This window comes from Podarcis cretensis (genome assembly GCF_951804945.1).
Source record: "Podarcis cretensis genome assembly, chromosome: 9".
Classification (NCBI taxonomy): Eukaryota; Metazoa; Chordata; class Lepidosauria; order Squamata; family Lacertidae; genus Podarcis; species Podarcis cretensis.
The window spans coordinates 57,287,544-57,309,998 of record NC_137178.1 but is presented as its reverse complement, the minus strand read 5'-3'; the positions used below and the strand labels follow the sequence as shown (position 1 = coordinate 57,309,998).

General features: G+C 41.0%; 1 protein-coding gene across 2 annotated transcripts in view; it reads left to right on the top strand.

The window, feature by feature from the left end:
• Positions 1–22,455, top strand: part of SGCZ (sarcoglycan zeta) — a 554,931-nt gene that overhangs the window by 475,242 nt on the left and 57,234 nt on the right. For both annotated transcript variants that reach the window (XM_079989844.1, XM_079989843.1), the window contains one exon: positions 11,564–11,651. In XM_079989844.1, the coding sequence (XP_079845970.1) occupies positions 11,564–11,651 (88 nt within the window). The remainder of the gene's footprint in view (positions 1–11,563; positions 11,652–22,455) is intronic.

Sequence of the window (22,455 nt, the reverse complement as noted above, 5' to 3'; positions counted from 1 at the left end):
TCTGACATAGTATAAGGCACCTTACATTCCCAGGTACAGCTTTCAGATAGCACATTACTGCCGACTGGCTTAATTTGCTATCTGCTCAGCTCAATACCTGCCTGGTTGGTATCTACTTGCCTGCAATCTACGGTCTCTGTTGGGCCATGCCAATTCCTTGCTGATCCAAAGAGATTAGCGGGAGGCACCAACACAAATGGCAAAGTTGAAATAACAACTGTAGTGCCACTCTCTCAACCTAGTTGTTATGCCTGCAGCTGAACTACCTTCCTCTTCCTCCCACTTTAGCAGAACTCACTGTTATCTGGAAGTTCCTTTCACACTTCTTATCGTTGCACAAACCCTCAGAAGGAGATTAAAGTCTATTCTTTTTCTGCTCCATTTGTACATTCTAATAGTTTGCAAAAAAAACCACAAACCTATCTTAATTAACTTCTGTTTGCTAATTACATTGACAAACCTGCAATGAAAGTAAACTCTGGTTTCATCTACTAATTTGGCTCATTTGGAGTTGAATTGCTAAGTACACAGTTTAGGAAACCTGATGGAAGAGGTGAGCATATAATTTATTTATTTTTTTTGGGGGGGGGCGGACAAAGAAACCGATCATAGCAAAGGTGAGCAGCTTAAGTAATAAAGGCCAACAGTGGTACAGAGGGAGATCGGGACCCCCGAATGAGTGGTGGTTTGAGTTGTGTTGATTACTTGCATGTGTAGATGCTGTTTTCACATGTCCTGTTCAGTGTGTGAAAAGCACATTTTCATCCAAGCTATAACATGCTATCTTTCTTGCCTGGATCTTGCTCAGCAACATAATTGTAGGAAAACCTTTCCTAGTTCCAAGATTCCAGATAACGTTTATAAATTTCATTAAATGTCAGTGTAAAAATGCTTTGCCTATATAAAAATAACCAGCACTTGCTATTTTAAAAATGGTCTGGAGATTACAATGCTCTCAGTTGACAATTTATTGGATAGTAAATTAAGCAGGAGAAAGTTAGACCTTGATATTGAATCTCGATGTGAAATAGGGTTTCAGTAGATTATTTTCTTTAGCTATCTGGATGACATGATAAGGGAACAGAACAAGCCCACCACAAATCCAGAGCTATCTGATATTTCTTCAAGTTTATCTCCACTATCTAGCATTTAACCTGCTTTGTTGATCTTCCAAACACAACTGATTTGATTAATAGATATGATTTTTCTAACCTTATAAAAACTTATTGAGAAGACAAGAAAAAGAAAGCTGTGAAACTGAAAATCCATTAATACTGGATGATAAATTAAGCAAGTATTTCAAAAGAAATAAGAAAAATACATTTTGAACTATGAAAATTGTCTAGGACTGTAAACCTATACACATTAGCCTGGATGTAAGTACCGTTGAGTAAACGTTTATAGAGTTACAATATAAATAAGTATACATAATACCCAGAGACTGAAAACCTAAAAGGAATTCGCTTCACTTGTTGGACGTGTTCACAGTAAAATCTTGAAATTCATTGTTGTCAGGAACTTAAATATATTGATTTCAACAAGTTTACACTGGGTATGACATAGTTGGACATCACCCTTAATATCCAAGTAATCTAAAAACTGAGCACTTACCCTAGTGCTCAGAATCTAACTCATAATGACTTCATTGAAATAAAACTGTCATGGAAGTAGCGTGACTAATTTTGAATTCCTCTCATCAAGTGAATGCAAAGAGCCTAGAGGATATAAGGAAGTCAGTGATAGGAGCCTGCAGGACCATCCCAAAATAAATATTAGGCTACATAATATACCATACTAATTAATTTCTATTTTCACAAAGATGAAACGGAGACTTCTTAAAGAACAGATGTCACAGTCCAGCACAAGGTAAAGAACGCTTAAGCCCATTGGGACCAAAGGTCTTAAGTACACCTAATTCTCTGCTGCATTGTGGAAAGGCACCTCACATTCTTAGCCGGGGGTGGGGGGAGAGAGACACCCTTTTCTTTTTCATTAGATTAATGAGCATATAATGTATTCAAATAAGCTCTGTTTATTTTAATGTGCTTCCAAATTCCAGTTAGAAACAATGGATTCATTCAGGCAATGTCAAGTTGAAATCAAAGATAATCCGTACCCCTGCAGTTTAATGAAAAATGCATTAATACCAATCAAATGACAGAGAGATAGAAACTGGAAATATGACTCTCATGTGTTGTTCTTTGGTAGTGGGTGGGAGGGTCCCCGCCCAAGCTAAGTGCTATAAACAACAAAGTGGTTCTTTGAGGATGTATTTTGATACCTCAGCCATTAAGTCATTTATTACCGCATATTCTTTTGCCAGACCAGCAATCGCTGGGGCTAAAGAACTTCAAAAAGTCCATAAGGGGCATGGAAAAAATAATAATCACTACTTAGGAAAAATATCCCTAGCAGCTGCTTTGGTTGCCATCAAGTCCCTGGGCAATGTTCATATTCTCAGCCCAAATGATTGCTTTGGGCACGGCGCTCCCAAACAGTCATGGCTCTGCAGCTGGAAAGATGGACAAGCCAAAAAGCCCATTCCATCTGCCAAGCTGCAGGAGGGCAAGCTGTTTGACAAACTATTAAATAAATCAACTGCAGAGGGGAGGAAGAGGAGAACATACAATGCACTTGAAATCCTAGGATGAAGCTCACCATGACTTCACACGTTCCTATTTGCAAGTTAATGAACTGATGGAAACAGCCTAGAAGCCTTTCCTCTGGGAAGAAGGCTCCATGTTGGAGAGTCAAGAGTAACGTCTAGCCATTATCCAACATTTTGTTGAACTTAACTTACTTTGTTTACTCAGAAGAGAGATAGGAGGCTTACTTCCAGTAAGCATGCTTGAGGAAAGGTGAAATGGTCAATTTCAGCTTTTCATTTTTACAAAATTAAATTCAGTTCTCCACGTTTCCAAGTCAGTCTTTAAAAAAAAAGTCCCCATGAAAATTCACCAGCATTTTAGCTCAATTTCTCCTAAAATGCACATTTTTCTCTAAAATACACATTTTTGCAAAGCAGTGTCCCCTAATTTAATGTATTCTTGAATAATCATGAATTTGTATGCAGACTTTGTCCTAGAATGTACACTTTTGAAACACTTTACTTGGCTGGAGAATTCCATTGCAAAATTCAGAGAAGTGCAAAATTCAAAGAACTGTTTTGGGCTACACATTAGTTTGAAAAGTGCAAATTAGGCAGCTTCACCTTTAGTTGTGAAGTGAATCAAATTTCTACCCCATCCCTAAGTATACCAAGCCAAGCCTATACATGCCTACACAGATACAAACCCCATTGGTTTCAACAGGACTTAACAGGTAAGCACATATAGGATTGTAACCTAAATTATTTCTTCACACACACACACACACACACACACACTGTTTTACAATTCTGAATACTCATTTAAACATTAAAATATCAATGACTTCCCTTCCTCTCTTTCCATTGTTAATTTTGCATACCATAAATCCCTTCATATTTTACATAAACTAAACCATTCAATATTCCACTATTACATCCATCAAAACTTATTTATGCTGTTGAATTTATCTTAATGCTGCCAGTGTTTTCAAGTGTATACAATTACCCCCCCCCATATATTCAATAAACATTTTCCAATCTTCTCTAAACGTATGTTCTTGTTCTCTTATTCTATATGTTAAGTCTCGAAGCTGTGCATATTCCATCAGCTTAAGTTGCCACTCTTCTTTCTTTGGGACCTCACTCATTTTCCATTTTGGGGCTAACAAAACACATACTGCAGTAGTGGCATACATAAATAACAATAACGTCTGAATTTAATAATAATAATAATAATAATAATAATAATAATAATAATAAATATATATATATAAAAAAATACCCCACCCAAGTTTCTGGGCCTTCCCAGCCACTCTGGGCAGCTTTAAACAGGATATTAAAAACATGATAAAACATCAAACATTAAAAACTCCCTAAACAGGGCTGCTTTCTGCTGTCTTCTAAAAGTCGGATAGTTGTTTATTTCCTTGACATCTGATGGGAGGGCATTCCACAGGGCAGGCACCACTACCGAGAAGGCCCTCTGCCTGGTTCCCTGTAACCTCACTTCTCACAGTTAGGGAACCACCAGAAGGCCCTCGGAACTGGACCTCAAGACTCTGGTGTGTGTTTTTAATGATTTTTAATGATTTTTTTCAGTCATTATGAATTATACCCTTTTACAGGTCCATAATTATTTCTTCATTTTTTTTTATAAATTTTTTATTAGTTTTCCAATTTTATAAAACACAACAGAAACAACATACAAACAAACAAACACATAAATTCATAGTTTCTTAACCTTATTTTCATGAGCCTCTTTTCTCGGACTTCCCCATACCTTCCCTTTTTTGCATCCTTTTTTATTTTTAACAATTATTCAACAACCCTTTTAACCAGTTAAATTTAAATTCATTCTCCTTTTCAATTTCACCCTAAATCAAACAAAATTTACCGCTGTAATTCTACATCTTCCTCTCCCTTAGCATTTTAGCACTCCTCAATTTTATAGTAGCTCTTAAGATATATTTTAAACTTCTTCCAGTCTTAATTATCCAGACATAATTATTTCTTCATTAGTCCTCAGTAGCATGACAGAACGAAAATCAGGAGCAATGCTTTGCTCTTTTTTCAGTTTAGAAAAATGGAAAGTGTCCATAGAAAAAGCCAGATGGCATTAAATTGTTTTAAATCACCAACCAAATATGTCCTTCACTTGGACTAAGCTATTTTCCAAAAGCAATTAAAGGTCATGGGTTTGGAAGGACTGCTTCAGAATCCAACCCTCTGCAACAAGATGTTTTAGACATAACACATGCAACAATTCAGCCCTCGTGCCTAAATTGCAGTGTGTGAGACACACCTTCAGTTGTTGAGCTATAGAAGATTCTTTTTTTATGTGACAAGTTAAACAAATTATATGGAAGAAAATTTTGGTGTGTTGTTTTTACCACCACGGAGGAAGAGATTTTAATTCTTTCAGCAGGTATAGATACGGAGTAGGTAAGAGAAGACCCTAGAAAACAATCTCAGTTGCCAAATAAAGAAAGAGAACTATTAGGAAAACTATTGCACCAAGCAAAAGTAGCAAATGGACAGGGAAAAATCAACTTTTTATGTTATCATGGGGACAGTTTATTAACTTTGCAGAAATCAACACACACATAGCAAAGTAGTTAAATAAGTTTGAAGCTTCTCATCTCTCCTGATATTACAAAAATAAACCAAATGAAGTAGTTAGATTTGAATTTTAGTGACTATTTTTATGTGAAGTTTTTCCTATTCTTTCCTGTAGAAGTTGTAAAAGATTGGTTTGACTTGATGATCTGTATTTCTTTTCTCCTGTAAAAGAATTGCCATTGTACCTGATTTTAGAAGAGAAATAAAACAATTTAGGTTTTTTAAAAAAAGTATTACCAAATTAAAAAGAAGCTGTGAGGTAGCCTGATTAGCAGGAGAATATCTGAACTTAACTGATAACATTTAAAATTTATCCAGGAATTTGTTTATAGCTAACAGATGTTAGCAAGGACAGGTGGTCTTCTGTGCTCTTTATAATACACCAGATTTCTATCCATTCTGAGGATTAATGCTAAAATAACAAACCACTGATGAGACTACAGTAAATAACAAAGTTGATAGATTACATTGCAGGCTTAAAAACAGCCACTAATTTCCTTACCTGTACTTTGTTAAAACTGTTTCCATGCACTCATTTCTGAAAGCTTTTATGAAGTTGATATTTTATTTCCTTTAAAAGATTATTATAAGTGTGTGTGTGTGTCCATGACCTAGAAAATATTTTTATTTGCTAAGCTGTCATAGCAACTGCACACTGTTCTCTGCCTCATTCAGTGGGAAAGCAGTTGGGGGGAGATTACTAATGCTGGCGTCAGTCTGTCTTGAGAGACAATGGCCATCAGGTGTGCTATCCAGGGGCTAAAGTCAAACTGCTGGAGAGTTACAGTGCCTGTTGTGGCAGTAGAGACCAATACAGGAGAGACATGTTTTATTGCAGCTGGGGCAGGTGAAGGTGCCTGGTTTTGCTGTTACAGGTACACCATGGTGTTTCTTCTCTCTGTGCTCCTCCCAGCGGTTTAGATTACTAAATGTGCATTAACAAGAATGTTTATTCATTTGAGTCCTGGGCTGAACGTTCCCCAAGGAGATCTTTCAGCCACATTTGGGAGGTGGGAAATTACTTCATTATGTTTGCATTTGGCTGCCTTGTGGAGGGTAGCAAAATAGCACTATTGCTCTGTCTAGCGATGTGGAGTCACACAAAGTGGGTTCTTGGAGACCAGTGCCATCCTCCCTTCTGAAACATACACCACCAGTTATCAGTTGATGACCATTAAAAGCGGGTGTTGCTTGCGCCCCCATCACTGCTAAGCCCCTTCCCTGTATCTTTTAAACTTAACTCATTTCCTGTCTGGTGCCAAAATATTCCTGCCTCATTTTTGCTAGCTGTCAGCAGGGTGCTTAAAATGTTTGTGCGTATTGGGAGGTGAGAGATTTAACAAGCCTAATTGATTTAACAGGAGCTCCATATCAATCAGCTCCATGCTGATTCAAGGGTAGTCATAAGCCTAAACAGAACTTCTCCATATCGATAAGTTCTGATCAGGCTTATGACCACATTCTCATCAGCATGCAGCCCTTTCCCCCCAAGTTCTCCCCACCTTCCCCCAATTGCTGTGCCAGCTGTTTGACTCAAGAAACAGACAGGGCCATTTAACAAGCATCACAGTTGCTTCTCTGGTTGAAGCAGAGAGAAAGTGCCTGGCTGCCTCTTGTTACGACTTGAGCAATCTCAAAGCTGTGGCAAAAAGTTAAGGTCCTGTACATGGTTCTGCTATTTTTTAATCACAGAATTGTAGAGTTGGAAGGGACCATGCGGGTGATCTAGTTCAACCCCCTGCAATGCAGGAATCTCAAATAAGCATCCATGGCAGATGGCCATCCGACCTCTGCTTAAAAACCTCCAGTGTGTATCTGTGTATATCATGGGATTTTTGACTGCATGGACTTTATGTGTGGTCCAGTTCACATAGACACACCAAGCTGAATGAATCCTTCTTGCACTGGTGTTATCTGGTGTTGTTACAATTGCAACATAAAATATCTCTTATGGGTCCAGTCAGGTATACAGTGGTACCTCGGGTTACATACGCTTCAGGTTACATACGCTTCAGGTTACACACTCCGCTAACCCAGAAATAGTGCTTCAGGTTAAGAACTTTGCTTCAGGATAAGAACAGAAATTGTGCTCCGGCGGCACAGCAGCAGCGGGAGGCCCCATTAGCTAAAGTGGTGCTTCAGGTCAAGAACAGTTTCAGGTTAAGTACAGACCTCTGGAACGAATTAAGTACTTAACCTGAGGTACTACTGTATCTTACATATCCACCAAGAGAGAGCCAGCGAATGGATGCATTCAAGCTTAAATGACAAACAATAACAAAAGCCAGTATACTGTACTTTTGCTGTGATTACTTATTACCTCATAATAGTGATGTCAGTGCTATCAGCTCAGCTCAGTCACCTCTCCTCCTTTTCTTGAAGTAGAGATGTGTGTGTCTTTACTACACATTCCTAATACAGAGACTTGTTTCATTGCATTGAGTGATTCCACTATGTGGAATCAGTGACTCAGTAATATTTTTAATCTATTCTAAAACTACCTTATCATTTAAATAGACGGATTAAAGCTTTTTAAAGCAGCTGTTCATGATAGACTCAACAATTGCCTTGTATTTTGACATTTCCAGAGATTTGGAGTACAGACAACTTTGTTGTCCACCTGTCATCTTTCTCTAACTTATACAGTGTCCGTCAATTCAGTCAGAGAAACTTGCCTCCTGCACTCTAAACAGTCTTTCTACTGAACGTGATAGGCCTGTTCTCATTTTTCCACCATCTTTGAGTGGTTGCCCTTTGGCTGCTGTCAAAAGATGAACAGTCGTCTCCAAAGCATCAGAAGCAGCTATGCATTTTAGATCTCCAAATACAACCAGAGGCTGGATTGAATGCTGTGTCATAACCAGTCACTTCCCTAATGTTTCTCATAACTAATTTCTATTATGGTGTAGTGCTAGGACAGTTCCAGAAATCCTTAAAGCAAATTAGCTACAATTTTGTCCATCACCAACTTATCCCATATCCCAATCGAAGACACAATCAGTAATGGGTTTTCCTGAGATTTGTACAGCGTGTTAACCATGTAGCCATCATCAGACCCAATCATTGCTTGCACAGCAATGCATGCTTACTGAGGAATAGCCACACATATTCTGAATCTAGAGTAGCCAACTTTCATCCAGTGCCCGTAGCTATCTCTTAAACAGCAAGTTGATCTGCAGCAATTAAACAGGTAATAATGTATAGCTCCATGTCATTAAAAAAAAAATGCCTGCTCTTTTCAATATATCAAACCTATCTTAAAGGCACAGGGGCAAACCAGGCTAATTTATTTCTGGGTTTTTTTATAAAAAATTTTTTATTAACCGGCCAATCACATCGAATCAAACCACATCACATAAATTCCAAATTACAGTGCCGAATTTTTAAATTTTGTTGGGGGGTCCCATACTTCCAGATCCGAGGAGGGATTCTGATCTAATCATTACTTCTGCATTAATGTCCAAATCAGTCCAAATAAGTCCAAATAGATGTTCAAACAGTCCAAACAATATTCATAGTTCTTTCCAGTCTTATCTTGCTGTTTCCACATCACTTCTTAATCAAATATTTTCTCTTTGTCCTTTATGGTCCCTCCTGATGGTCTCCTTAAGCCGATATACATCGGTAATGCTCCTGCGTAGATTTCCCGTCGTGAACCTCCATCCAGATGGTTCCCATAAATCATCACCTTCGGAGATAAGATCACTTTTTCCCTCGTAAATTCATAGCTCTGTCGTACTTAAAGCCTCTTTGATGAGTCTCTCCCACGATATTCACTGTCCTCCCAGGCTTATTCCTCCGACAGAGCTTCCCAAGATGGCGACGACGACATTTTTAACTGCGTCAGAACAAAACTCTTATACATTCCACAGTCTTCTAAAAACATACTTTGATTCGAAAGTTTATCTCCACACAGCCTTAGATTCACAGCTTATGTCCTTAAAACCTCATTTCTGGCTTTTGACTCTTGAAGGGAGGGGATTCTTGGGGTTAATCACATAAGTAAAATAAAACATTTTTCCCCCTCCCCCATCAGTCTTTGCCATACCGTATCTTGATGTAAGGTAAAGGTAAAGGTACCCCTGCCCATACGGGCCAGTCTTGACAGACTCTGGGGTTGTGCGCCCATCTCACTTAAGAGGCCAGGGGCCAGCGCTGTCCGGAGACACTTCCGGGTCACGTGGCCAGCGTGACATCGCTGCTCTGGCGAGCCAGAGCCGCACACGGAAACGCCGTTTACCTTCCCGCTGGTAAGCGGTCCCTATTTATCTACTTGCACCTGGAGGTGCTTTCGAACTGCTAGGTTGGCAGGCGCTGGGACCGAGCAGCGGGAGCGCACCCCGCCGCAGGGATTTGAACCGCCGACCTTTCGATCGGCAAGTCCTAGGCGCTGAGGCTTTAACCCACAGCGCCACCTGCATCCCTATCTTGATGTATCTTCTCATAAATTAAATCTTGTTTTTTCCAGAGACCTGTTTGTTGCAGTATTCACTCCTCCTCATTTCCTGAAGTATGTGCGTTTCCTTCATGCCAAATCGTTTCTTTTGAAGTTCTTGCAGCTAGTGGCACAGGTCAGAGATGGCGTCCAGGAGTGCCGACCCACAGGAGGGTTTTGTGCCTAATGCCCCCATCCCCCTCAAAAATTCGGGGGTGGTATCGGGCACAGCAGGCATACGGCCCCACTCACCGTCTTGAGTGGGTTTAGGGAGGCTAATTACTCCCAACATAGCCTCCAAATACCTCCCGTGGGTCGGAGAGATGTTATTGTCGGCCATCTTCCTATGCACCCCCTAGTGGGCCCCCCAGGCTAATTTATTTCTGGCTGGCTGGCAGCTCTTTCTGTTAGGTAGGGGTAGAGAAAACGGTTTAACCTTTCCTCCCTAAATGTGATCTTTCCCACAAAATAAGGTATATGGTTTCTAAATTGAACAACTTTGCAATTTGAGCATAAATAAAAGAAATAAAGGATAAAAGAAAAAGTGTAGACATCTCTACAATTTATTTATTATGTTTAAAATGATATGCTGCATTTCTAAAAAAACAAAATGAAATGAAATGTAACTACTTTGATCACAAAAGCAAAATGAGATCTACTACCAATATAAGTTAGAACTAACCCAAAACTGCTTGTATTAGAATTTTTGAATGATTTTGAGAGGAGGTGAGGCAGAGAAGGTGATAATTACCTTTTTTTGTATTTTCTAGGGGCAGAGTAAACATTTGGGGGAAAATATTCATAGGCACTCACATGGCCTCCATTCAGCTTGCTACCACTTGTCTTTTTTCTTGCCCAGATGCCTCTGAGCAGTGTTTTAGCCACTGCAAAAGCAGCTGTGTAAAGTGGAAGCAGATTCCAACTCAAACCTAGTAGCAGCATAAGAAAGAATGCAGGAAGCCAAAGCCTGGCAAAAAGGCCACCATGTTCGCCATTCACCTGGCTGTGTCATAATTTCTTATGCTTCCAGCTGGGTCAACTGGAGGTAGCCTCCCCAAACGATCTTTATTCAGCCCATGTTCTGCTGTTTTGAATAGTATACCCTCCCATACAACCAGAATGCCAGGCTTTCAGACATCAGCAGCCAATGCCACACCCCTTTTCATACTAAGGATCCCTTAATGACCATTCTCTTAGCAGTAGGATTGCCTTTAGTGTCAGAAATATACCAGAAAATAGTGGCTTTGGTTGCTGATACACACCCAAATTGCAGCTTTTCAAGTGAGCATATAAACGTAATGGCACCAAATGCTTGGCACCGAATGATGAGTCACTTTGTAGGCCTGTGTCTCTGATGCTGAATGCAGTTATGTAAGGGAGCCATTTCAGAATTTTAAAAACCTTGGAATAGCTCAGAAATCAAATTCTGCGTCTTCAATTTCATGTGATTCTAGCTCAGGGGCAGCCAACCTGGCGACCTTCAGAAGTTGTTGGACTACAGTTCCCATAATCCCTTAGCATTAGCCATCTTGGCGACAGCTAATGAATGTTGCAGTCAGGGCCGGCCCACCTATGAGGCAAGTTGAGGCAACCACCTCAGGTGGCAGGATCCACAAGGACATCCGATCCCAATGCAGATCTTTATTCCCCTCCTTGTTCCCAAAGTAGATCTTCACTCACCCCTTCTTCCCTGGTTGGGAGGGGAGGCACCATTTTGTGGCCTGCCTCAGGTGCTAAAATGTCTTGGGCCGGACCTGGTTGTAGTCCAACAGAATTTGAATGGTACTCCATGGTTATAGCTGATATCAGCAAGACTGTGCTGTTCTGACTAGACCTCACCAGCATACTTGTGTGTCAATCGTTATAGCTTGACTCTGCTATATTTTCCTCTCTCATTTCCTTATCTTATACATGTTTCCCAGGATAGCCCTCTGGTCTTACAGTCTGACAGGAATGTAACAGTGAATGCAAGAAACCACATGGGACAGTTAACGGGACAGCTGACTGTAGGTAAGTCTTATTCTCTAATGAAGCTTTTGTGTATCATGTTAAGATTGCAGACACCATTTCTTTTAAATATAGTGTGTAGCAGGAAGGATGCAGGAAAGGATTAACCAAGTTCAGTGCACTCTAAATGTCCTTAGCTGCAATTTTAGCAGAATTTAGCTCTGCAATGGTAATTCGATAAAAAAAGATAATCTATCCAACAAATAATTGATCGGATAAAATGAGGATTAACCCTATTAGAAAATCTTATTGCACTTCAACCTTTTCACAGGCAGATTAATCTAGAATTCTTCTAGCCTTTTAGTAAAGCGAGCTATAATTTTCATGCAACAGCAATGGTACAAAATGTGTGGGAATTATTTGCTAATATCAGAGGATTTTCTTTTTATCATTATGAACACAAAACTCATGGCCTCTTCAAGAAAGAGGGAAAACATTCTGAACACAGTCTCAGTAAGATACTGGGGAGGATAGGAAGCCTTTGGACTGTATTTCCACATATAGTGGGAATGTTGTTCAGAAAAATAAGCATTTACTTTTAGACATCATGTGTTGTATTGCAGAGTGTGCATGTAAATATATGTGGGTGTGTAATAACAGGATTTCCAAATCAGAAAGCTTGTTTCCCTCTCCAGTTTTATTAATTATAGCCAAAATAATTAGCACAGGACTGGAGATGAGAGCCACAGTGTCACTGTAACAGTGGTTCTGCCACTTTTGGGATATATTAGTGGCGAAGGAAATAACTTTGCTCTTTGAACGACAAATCATCAAGTGATCAGATATCAGGTGATGCATGTGCCTATTTTCAATCCGCCTCATTATCCTCTGTTGGTTTGGAGTGCTCTTTGTTCTTCTTCATTTATAGTTACGTTTTATAATGCTGAGTTAGTATGGAACTTTAACAGGTCTCCCCCCCCCCCCAAAAAAAAAAAGAGATACAGATTTTTTTTAGTAAGAAGAATCTTTCAATTCTGCAGAAAAACACATAGAAAACCTTTACTGCATATTTAAATAATGACGCCCCTTGTGAGCATATGCCATGCAGTATGTTAGGTTTTTATTAATGTTCAGGGAGAATTTCTATGGTTCAGAATGATTTTTATCATAAATCATCCTCTGATGTCAGGGTACTGTTCTTCTTTACAATTCTGTCATTCCCAGTTGTCCCAATTCAGTTGCTATCATTGCAGTGGCTTTATTGTAATGCCATCTCAAATATTTTACATATTAAAAGGCTTGCAATATTTAGTTGATTAATCTGTTAGATTAATCAACTAAAATCTCCTAAGAGGCAATACATTTCTGTGTGTTTCAAATAATGTCAACTATTTTAATACAAGTACTTGTAAAAAAAACTTTGTATTCATCACCTTAAAAGCAAAGACCCCTTTCCCCCTGTTCTTTAGAATTATTATTTTGTTCATATGGAAACACCTGCAGATTTAATGGATGAGTTAACTGATTGAAACTTATATCAACTAGCATTTCTAAAGCAGCAAATTTAATTGATACCAAAAGATCCGTCACTAGACTGATGGTTTTTGACTGGTGAGTTTTGAAAATTACAACAAATAATCCTGTTCTATAAGCGATTTCCTAAATCCAAAAACCTTAGCCAGTTAATGAGCAGAGAAGACACTGCCCACTTTTGAAAGGCAACGCAAGTAAACATCTTAGTTTCTCTGATCATCTCTGTTAGCTTTTGACTCCTGCTGCCAGACATAAGAGGTCCAGGGGAGGGTGTTTATAAACCTCTTTTCCTTCAGATCTTCCCATGGCCACTCAAGAAAATGACTTAAGATCCTACCTTGAAAAAATGCCAGCATACTATAGGACTGTAGCAAGACCTTAATCCTACTCTCTTGATTATCCTTTTCTTTTCCAATGAGGGTTTTTTATGGGGTGGGTGTCTCACTGTTCATTATCTTGTTTTCTGCAAAAGCCTTTTTGAGTACATATAATGTACATATAATATTCATTTAAGATTAAGGGGGAAAGGCCTTCTCGGATAGGAGGTCTGGAGCCTGCTACCTCTCTCTTTTTTAGAAATGAATTGCTGAGCTTCCCCCCCCCCCTTCATCTGATGAAGGGATTGTTGTTTCGTTCATATAGTTATTCTACCTGAGCATTGGCAGTGTAATATGCAAAGACACAGCATCTGTGATGATTGCCCTAAACGGTTGTGTCAAAGGCAGCCAGGCATGGTGGCAGATACAAATGGATGCAAATTAAGCCAGCACCTTTCCTAGCCATTTTGCACTTGCTGCTTCTGGTAAATACATTATTTAAACATTTAGCTCTAGCGGTATTTAAAGTTAGGTTTCTTCTGACACTCCACTGAATGCAATATAGGGAAGCAATCTGAAACTCAGATTGAAGGAATGGCAATTTGTTGAGTTTTACCCTGTAAGTGTGACTAAATAGGTGCAAGAGCACCGTCCAGTCGGCTTGACAATACAGTGTTTGCACTTAATCCTCTAAATAGTTCAGATGCTTTAAAGCAACACATGTTCTCTTGTTAGTCATTACTGCAAACACCTGTGAACTATTTAATTAGCCATCGCAGTTGGTGCAGATTGTCAGAGGAGTCTACTGATTAAAATGTATCATAGTTATGTTCCATTTCACTTCTCTTGCTTTCTAATTCTGGTGAAATCTCTGCAGGGTCAGTTTACTTTTCAATGGTATCAGGCCCTCAAAGTTACCTCAGTCATAAATGCAATATGGCTGTGGGGAGGTATGTAGGCATCTGTAAAGGTAAAGGTAAAGGGACCCCTGACCGTTAGGTCCAGTCGCGGCTGACTCTGGGGTTGCGGCGCTCATCTCGCTTTATTGGCCGAGGGAGCTGGCGTAAAGCTTCCGGGTCATGTGGCCAGCATGACTAAGCCGCTTCTGGCGAACCAGAGCAGCGCACGGAAACGCCGTTTACCTTCCCGCTGGAGCGGTACCTATTTATCTACTTGCCCTTTGATGTGCTTTTGAACTGCTAGGTTGGCAGGAGCGGGGACTGAGGAACGGGAGCTCACCCCGTTGCGGGGATTCGAACATCCGACCTTCTGATTGGCAAGTCCTAGGCTCTGTGGTTCAACCCACAGCGCCACCCACGTCCCTTATGCAGGCATCTGTAAACACCCTCTAAAACTCGGTACAATCGGATTGCAGTTACAAAGGCTCATGGGATTTCTTGCTGGTTTTGCACCATTTTTGCAGTTTCCCTGCTCTTTGGGGGGCTGGACAGTTGTTGTTTTGCACTTTTCACACTATTTTTCAGTTTAAATCAATTTATTTAATTTCCCCCCAGCGCCACACATATACACAGTTGTGCACGAGTTGAACGAAGCTAAGTGAGGAGATGCCTGCACATAGTAACACCTGCCATTTCCACAGCACGTTGGGAATGTTCAGAGCACTTTGTATAGCGCATGTACTAAGTCACAAGAGGCCTGCACCAAAACAGTGCAGTGAGACATACTCTTGTTCAGTATGCGAGCCAGCCAGTCATGTATTCTGTATGGATGCCCCATTCCATTCTCTCCCCACCCTATTTTCTGTTGTCCTGCCCCACTTCCCACCAGTCAACTTACTGTGCCCACTGAACATTTTCAGTCCTCACTGGGCTGGGTTTTTGGGGAAGGAGGTATGTTCTTAATATATTTTTGTTCCCCCATGACTCCCACATGCATGATGCTGTTTACGATACATAAGGATCCACATTCAGAGAATAACTTGACTAATAGCATAGCAGATCTTTTCTATATCTGGTGCTTTATATAATCTGTGACTCTGTAGCTATCGTCAATGAATATAGATGAACTATTCTTTTCTTCTGTATAACATTTCGCCGCTAAATAAAGATAACAAAAATTGGAAGGAAAAAATCCATAAGGACATTTTTGCAAAAATCCCTAGCTGATTTCAAAAGTCCTTTCTGGTCCAGCCTTCTTTCTCCAGTAGGAGCTAGGTGCATCTATTATTATTATTATTATTATTATTATTATTATTATTATTAAACTGTTCGCTTCTAGGAACTGATTTACTGAAGTAAATCTGAATATGGGAGATTCCATTTTGCTATCCATGCAAAAAGCCATTGATACACTGCAACCCTAGACTCACCTCTCTGGGAGTAACTCCCATTGAACTCAGTAGAACTTCTAAGTGGACATGTGTGAGATTGTGCTATCATCCTCCTTGAGTTTGCCTCATTCTCTTGGAAAGCCATCTAAGGTTGTGGCCCTTACTACATCTATCAGGAGTTAATTCTGTTTCTTATAAGTTCATTGTATGAAATAAGTGCAATCGTATGAATGATGGACAGTAGATTTCAGCCAATCATAAGGAAAGCAACTTGATGGTAAGAGCAGTTTGACAGTGTGTGTAGAGAGAGGCTGCGTAAATGTTGATACAAGACTGGGGTCAGATGGGCATTGATGGTGGTTGACTGTTATCATAAGGTGAGACATGAGACATAAAAACATAATAAGAGCCCTGCGGGATCAGACCAATGGTCTCATAATTAGTCCAGTGGCCAACCAGATGCTTATGGGGACCCCACAAGTAAGCCATGAGCTTACCCAGCAATTGGTATTCAGAGAGAGATCTGATAGTAGTACTGTACACAGCCATCATTATGGGTAGCCACACCAGACCAAGTTGTGGTTCACAGTTCTGTGTTCTGCAGCTTAAGATAAGGTACCCAAGAGGTTGGCGATTGGAAGTAAGCTTTTAGAATTTAAAAACCTATGTTTTGTTAAACGTGGATGTGGTAGATGGATGTAGTATCAACAGAAGCAACAGAATCTGGAGAAGATTGGGGCTGAAAGACCAAGGTGAAAAAAGTGTAGATAGATGGAGGCTAAGTTGTAAGTGGGCGCATTGTGTGAGACTCCCAAAGGCTACTGTTTACATGGCACAGAACAGAAATTAAAGCTAGTGCCTTCAATTAAAACTTTCGTGCTTTTTTGTGCTTGTATGACTTAACTCTTCTCTTAAGTTAAAGTTTTTTTTTTAATCTTAGAATTACATTTTAATTCTTAAATGTAGACCACCATAAGCACTGGAAAATGTGGAATCAAATTAGTTTCAATTCATAAAAACAGAAAAGCAGAAAACCAGAAAAAGAATTTAAAATGTATAGGACTAAATATTTGATTACTATTCTCATACCCTGTTCTTCCTTCACTCATTTCAGGGTGGGGTGATGTGTTGTTTTGTGGAACAGGCTGCCTGTTATGTAAATGGCGCAATGTGAATCGATGGCTTTGGGTATTTTTCTTCTTCTTAATAACAGCAAAGCTCTGCCTGCTATTACTGTCTAGTACGAGTTGTCCTGATGTTATCACCGTGAAAATGCAGGTGTAGCTTCTCTCTGCGCTTGTTCCTTTGGCTGGGCTATGTTGAATCTGGGATGGGGTGTGTGTGTGTGGAGGGAGGAACACCCAGGTGCATAATGTGGAAAAGGATATGTGATGTTTGCGTGGATGTTAGCAATAAACACATTGAGAAGTATGTTAAGAAGCCTTCATTTTGTGTAATGAAAGCCTGGCTTTAGTTTATAGGTCTGTTATAAAAGTCACAATAATGCAGAGATTAGTTCCAGTGACTGAGCGGAATGGGCACAGAGGGCTGGCTTAGCATAACAATGCCAGCAAGGCATTGATCATTTGGTGGCGGCGGCGTTGTGCTCAGAATGAAGTGGGGGGGGGGGGGAGAATCCTAATGCTGTGCAGGCTTTTCCTTTTACATTATTCAGTTGGCCCACCGAAATTAAAAGACCTATCTCACAGCAGACTATGACATTCAGTAAGAGGTGCTTAAAGTGATGTTCAGAACATCCTATTTCTGGACACTCCAGAAGACTAATAATAATAATAATAATAATAATAATAATAATAATAATAATAAATATCTACAGGTGAGATCTATCAGAAAGAAGGGAGTGGTAAAGGAAACCTAAAGCTTTCCTATATATTGTGACCACTCTGGCATGTATCCTGCACCAATTACATTGAAATTTCACAGCCTCGTCCGAGCCACATTAGCATTGTTTTACAGCACTGCTGCTCCTTGCTTCACTAACTCATATATATTGTTTAACATAGCTGATACTTTTATAGGGGAACCTGCACTTTGTGCATTCGGAGAGAGGAGTTGCAGATCAATTAGGATTTAGGAAAACCACCTTGGAAGCAGGGGGAGGGGCGTTCAATCTAGGTTGAGTTTGAGAACAATATTGGACAATTAAAAAATTGGCACCTGCTTTATTATTGGAGTCTTCTTAAGCACGGATAGTAAGCCACTGCCAGAAAAAGGTTTAATGAGGATAAGTACTTATTTTTCTAACTTCTGAGACCCCCTCCAAATGAGAAAACAAATATTATTCAGGTAGCACTGAATCTGTTTGGGGTGATTTAATACACCTCTTCCAAAGACCTTCCATTTAAATGGCTTGTTTCATATATATTAACTGCTAATGCTTAGCTACTAGGACAGATGCTATGTGACTGTCATGACATTCAGAAAGCTGCTGCCGGGCGTTAAGTACAGTTAAATTATTTCCAGCATCTGGCTCTATAACAAGTCTCCGACAGGATATTAAATTTTTATTTTTGCTCTCTCTCCGCCCCTTCTGACATTCAGACATCTCATTAATTTTGGCAAAACTATATATCCTGCGTGCAAACTGGAGAAAGCCGTTAAAGAGGGCAAGTACATTTAGTGCCATGTTATAACTTAACATTATATCTGGAGAACATGTTGTCATTCCCACATGCCTCTGACTTAACCTTTAAACTGTCATTGGCAAACAGCTCTGTGGGATGTTATGATGGTAGCAAATGGATATGGATCGCTGTAAAAGGACTGCATTTATTCCATCTGTCCGTGCATCTTTCTAGTTAGGGGATGGGAGGAATTTGCGACCATCTGGAAGTAGCTGTACTAAAACTGTCGTCATCCTTGAGCAATGTCCGTGCTCGCTGGAGATCATGGGAGTTGTGTTGGAGTCCAACACCATTGGGAGCACACCATATTGGCTACCCTTCACTATCTAGCTTTCCTTCCACAAAATTACAGGGCTTCCATATTTGTTTCTCCGTGTGGTGAACCAGCTCCACACCGTTTATTTAAAAAAAAAAAAAAATAGAATCCACTTCCTCAAAAGAAATTATCCAAGGCCACAAGTTTCTTATTCTGAAGACACTGATCTCACACCTTGTTTTGTTTTCCCTACTTTAGTCTAAAATCTTCTACTTCTTTTTCTTTTTACTGCAGTCAACATGTATCTAAATGCAAAGTCAGTTGTATAGCTCAGTTCATCCACCAGTAGCTATGGATGAGCTTGGTGCAAAACTCAGTCTCCACAATGTGAATTGTGTTTTATTTTAAGCAGCTACTAATATAAAGCAACTGGCGATGTTGATATATGTTGGTTTCTGTTTCTGTAACTCAGAACAGTTGTGCTGCATCGCTGTGTTTCTTTAAGAAAGTAGCTCTGAGAGATTCAGTTCTTCCCTCGGTCTATATAAAGCATGGGTAGGCAAACTAAGGCCCAGGGGCCGAAACAGGCCCAATCACCTTCTCAATCCGGCCAGTGGACGGTCTGGGAATCAGTGTGTTTTTACATGAGTAGAATGTGTGCTTTTATTTAAAATGCATCTCTGGGTTATTTGTGGGGCATAGGAATTCGTTCTTTTCCTTTTTTTCAAAATGTAGTCTGTCCCCCGCCAAAGGTCTGAGGGACAGTGGACCGGCCCCCTGCTGAAAAAGTTTGCTGACCCCTGATATAAAGGCACAACCTCACTCTCAGTGTTGTCTTTGTTTCAAGATCATGTGAAATGGCAATTATACAGCCAGTCCGCCACCTGCTGATCTTCCTGTTGATACCTTGTATATAAATCAAGATAGTTTGTGTACAGTTGATCCTTTACATGCAATAATGTGGATTCCGTTTTACCTACCTTTAAAACAAAACTTTACCACAGAAATAGAATTGGGCAGTGGTGGGTGGAGGGAAGGAATGATTTATTGACACATTGGCTTTAAGATTTATGTCCTATAATTCACCCAGAAGTTACAGGGCAGGTTACAGCAACACACAACAGGGAAAAATATAATGGGGTAGCTCAGTTGGTACAGCATGACCCCATGTTGTTCAAAAGATCCCTGTATTGCAGGGGGTTGGCCTAGATGACCTTTGTGTTCCTTTCCAGCTCTATAATTCTATGATTCTAAGTTTAATGTACGGGGGGCAGATAAGAGCAGTCAGATACTATATATGCAGCAGCCCAATGTCTATTTGTCTCAGACTAAGTACTGCTGTACTCAACAGGGCTTACTTCTGAGTAGACATGTATCAATTTCTTTTATTTAAACAATGGATATGCTGCTCAACTAAAACCATCTCTAAACAGTGTAGAACAAATACAGCACCAAAGAGATAAGAATTGGTTAATACGCTAAAATCAGCATTCAGTGAAAAGCCTGCTGGAAGAAAATAGTCTTCATCAGCCACCAAAAGTTCAATGGGGAAAGGATCTATCAGACCTCAGCTGGAAGGAAGCTGGACCCACAATAAATTTTAAAAGGCAAAGGACCCCATGACGGTTAAGGTGACTATGGGGTCGCAGCGCTTATCTCACTTTCAGGCCAAGGGAATCGACGTTTGTCCACAGACAGCTTTCTGGGTCATGTGGCCAGCATGATTAAACCGCCTATGGTGCAACGGGACACGGTGGCGGAAACCAGAGCGCATGGAAATGCTGTTTACCTTCCCACCACAGTGGTACCTATTTATCTGCTTGCACTGGTATGCTTTCAAACTGCTAGGTTGGCAGGAGCTGGGACAGAGCAATGGAAGCTCACCCCGTCGCAGGGATTCAAACCGCCGACCTTCTGATCGGCAAGCCCAAGAGGCTCAGTGGTTTAGACCACAGCGCCAACCGCATCCAAGACCCACAATACTGTACACACAGCTCCTGTGTGTCATGCATCCAAGCCACAAGGAAGCACCAAGAGTGACTCCTCCCAAAAAATTGGCACTGGCCATTCGGTTTTTGCCAGTCTCATAGCAATCGTCACAACTTTTGGCAGTTCCCTCACTGTGAGAAGCCAAGTTACAGGGAACCAGGCAGAGGGCCTTCTTGGTAGTGGCACCCGCCCTGTGGAACGCCCTCCCATCAGATGTCAAAGAGATAAACAACTACTACCAGACTTTTAGAAGACATCTGAAGGCAGCCCTGTTTAGGGAAGTTTTTAATGTTTGATGCATTACTGCATTTTAATATTTTGTTGAAAGCCACCCAGAGTGGCTGGGGAAGCCCAGCCAGATGAGCGGGGTATAAATAATATATTATTATTATTATTATTATTATTATTATTGTTGTTGTTGTTGTTGTTGTTGTTGTCAGGGACTCAGCAGGAGCGCAGGGAGGAGAAGAGATGGAGAGTGAGGGGGAGCAATCCGAGGGCAGCGTAGGAGAATATGACAGCAGCCCGAGAGATTCCATGAGCCTCTCCAGCGAATCGGAAGATTCACAGAAGGGGGCGCCGATGGGCAGGGCAAGGGGCGAGCAAAGGGGGACACCCCAGAAGCAAGGGGCCAGCGGGGACTCCCAGAGCAGCAGTTGGAAATCAGGACCAGCTTCCCCACCAGAGCGCAGTGGGGGGGAGGAGTTCCAGGTGTCAGAGCCCACATATGCACCACCAGCGAGAGAAGATGAGTCAGGGTTGACCACGCCTCCATCGGAGAGCGAGTTAACGGTCAAGAGGAAAGTTGCAGGCTGGGCGCGCGCGCCAAGTTCAAAGGTACAGGCGAGCGGCACAGAAGGTAGCCCGGATAGGGAACCAGGTCCTAAAGCCCGCCGGAAGGAGGGGCAAGAATCGTCAGGGTCAGCGTCAGAGGAGTCCAGGAAAGATGAGACCCTAGCGGGCAGGAGGGCCCAGAGGAGAAAGGAACTTAGGAAGAGGTGGAGCAAGGCGAGGGCCTTAAACTGGTGTGGAAGGGGAGGAGACTCAGACGGGACTTCGCCGGTCTAAGGTCGGGACGTAGAGCTGCACGCTGCGGCTTTAAAATGGAAACTGAATCTCAATAAAGACTTTTGTACATAACTACAGCCTAGCGTTGGTCCTCTGTGAGCTGGGACCTGGAGGCAGCTCTGACAATTATTATTATTATTATTATTATTATTACTATTACTATTACTACTACTACTACTACTACTTTGTGTGGCTAGGCGTTGAATAAGCCTTAGTCTTGGCTTGAGCGGAGATTGTAGCCTCTGGCTCCCCACTCCCCAGTTAAGGGTGTCCCATTAAAGAGATCCACAAGGAGTGGCTTCTGTCCAATGCCCAGGCAGGGGCTAGGGCCATATCACTCCTCCAACAGGGACCCATCAGGGTGGTACCCCTATTTGATGTAGGTCATAGTTCCTGCCCCCATATGTGGTTTACCCTTAGATGCACTCACAGCAGTCAGGCTGGAGTGGAACAATTGGCTTCACCCAATGCCTATGCCAAACCACTCACATCTGTAACCAATAAAGTTGTGGCCTATTTGAACCCCAAAACTGTATGCTGCTATCTTATCTGTTTCTTCATCACCTAGGGAACTGTGAAGTCATGGGACTTTGACACACAACCAGCTGCGAAATGAATGATACTGACTGCTCGCTGCATTTTACTAGCTTCTTCTAGCTGGTTCTTTGGTTGCTGAATTTTAAGTTTATCAGTTTTTGTTTCCAAAAAACATGTGTGTACACACACACATCCATTGAAAGCTTTCTGAAGCTTGATGTTGATTGCAAGA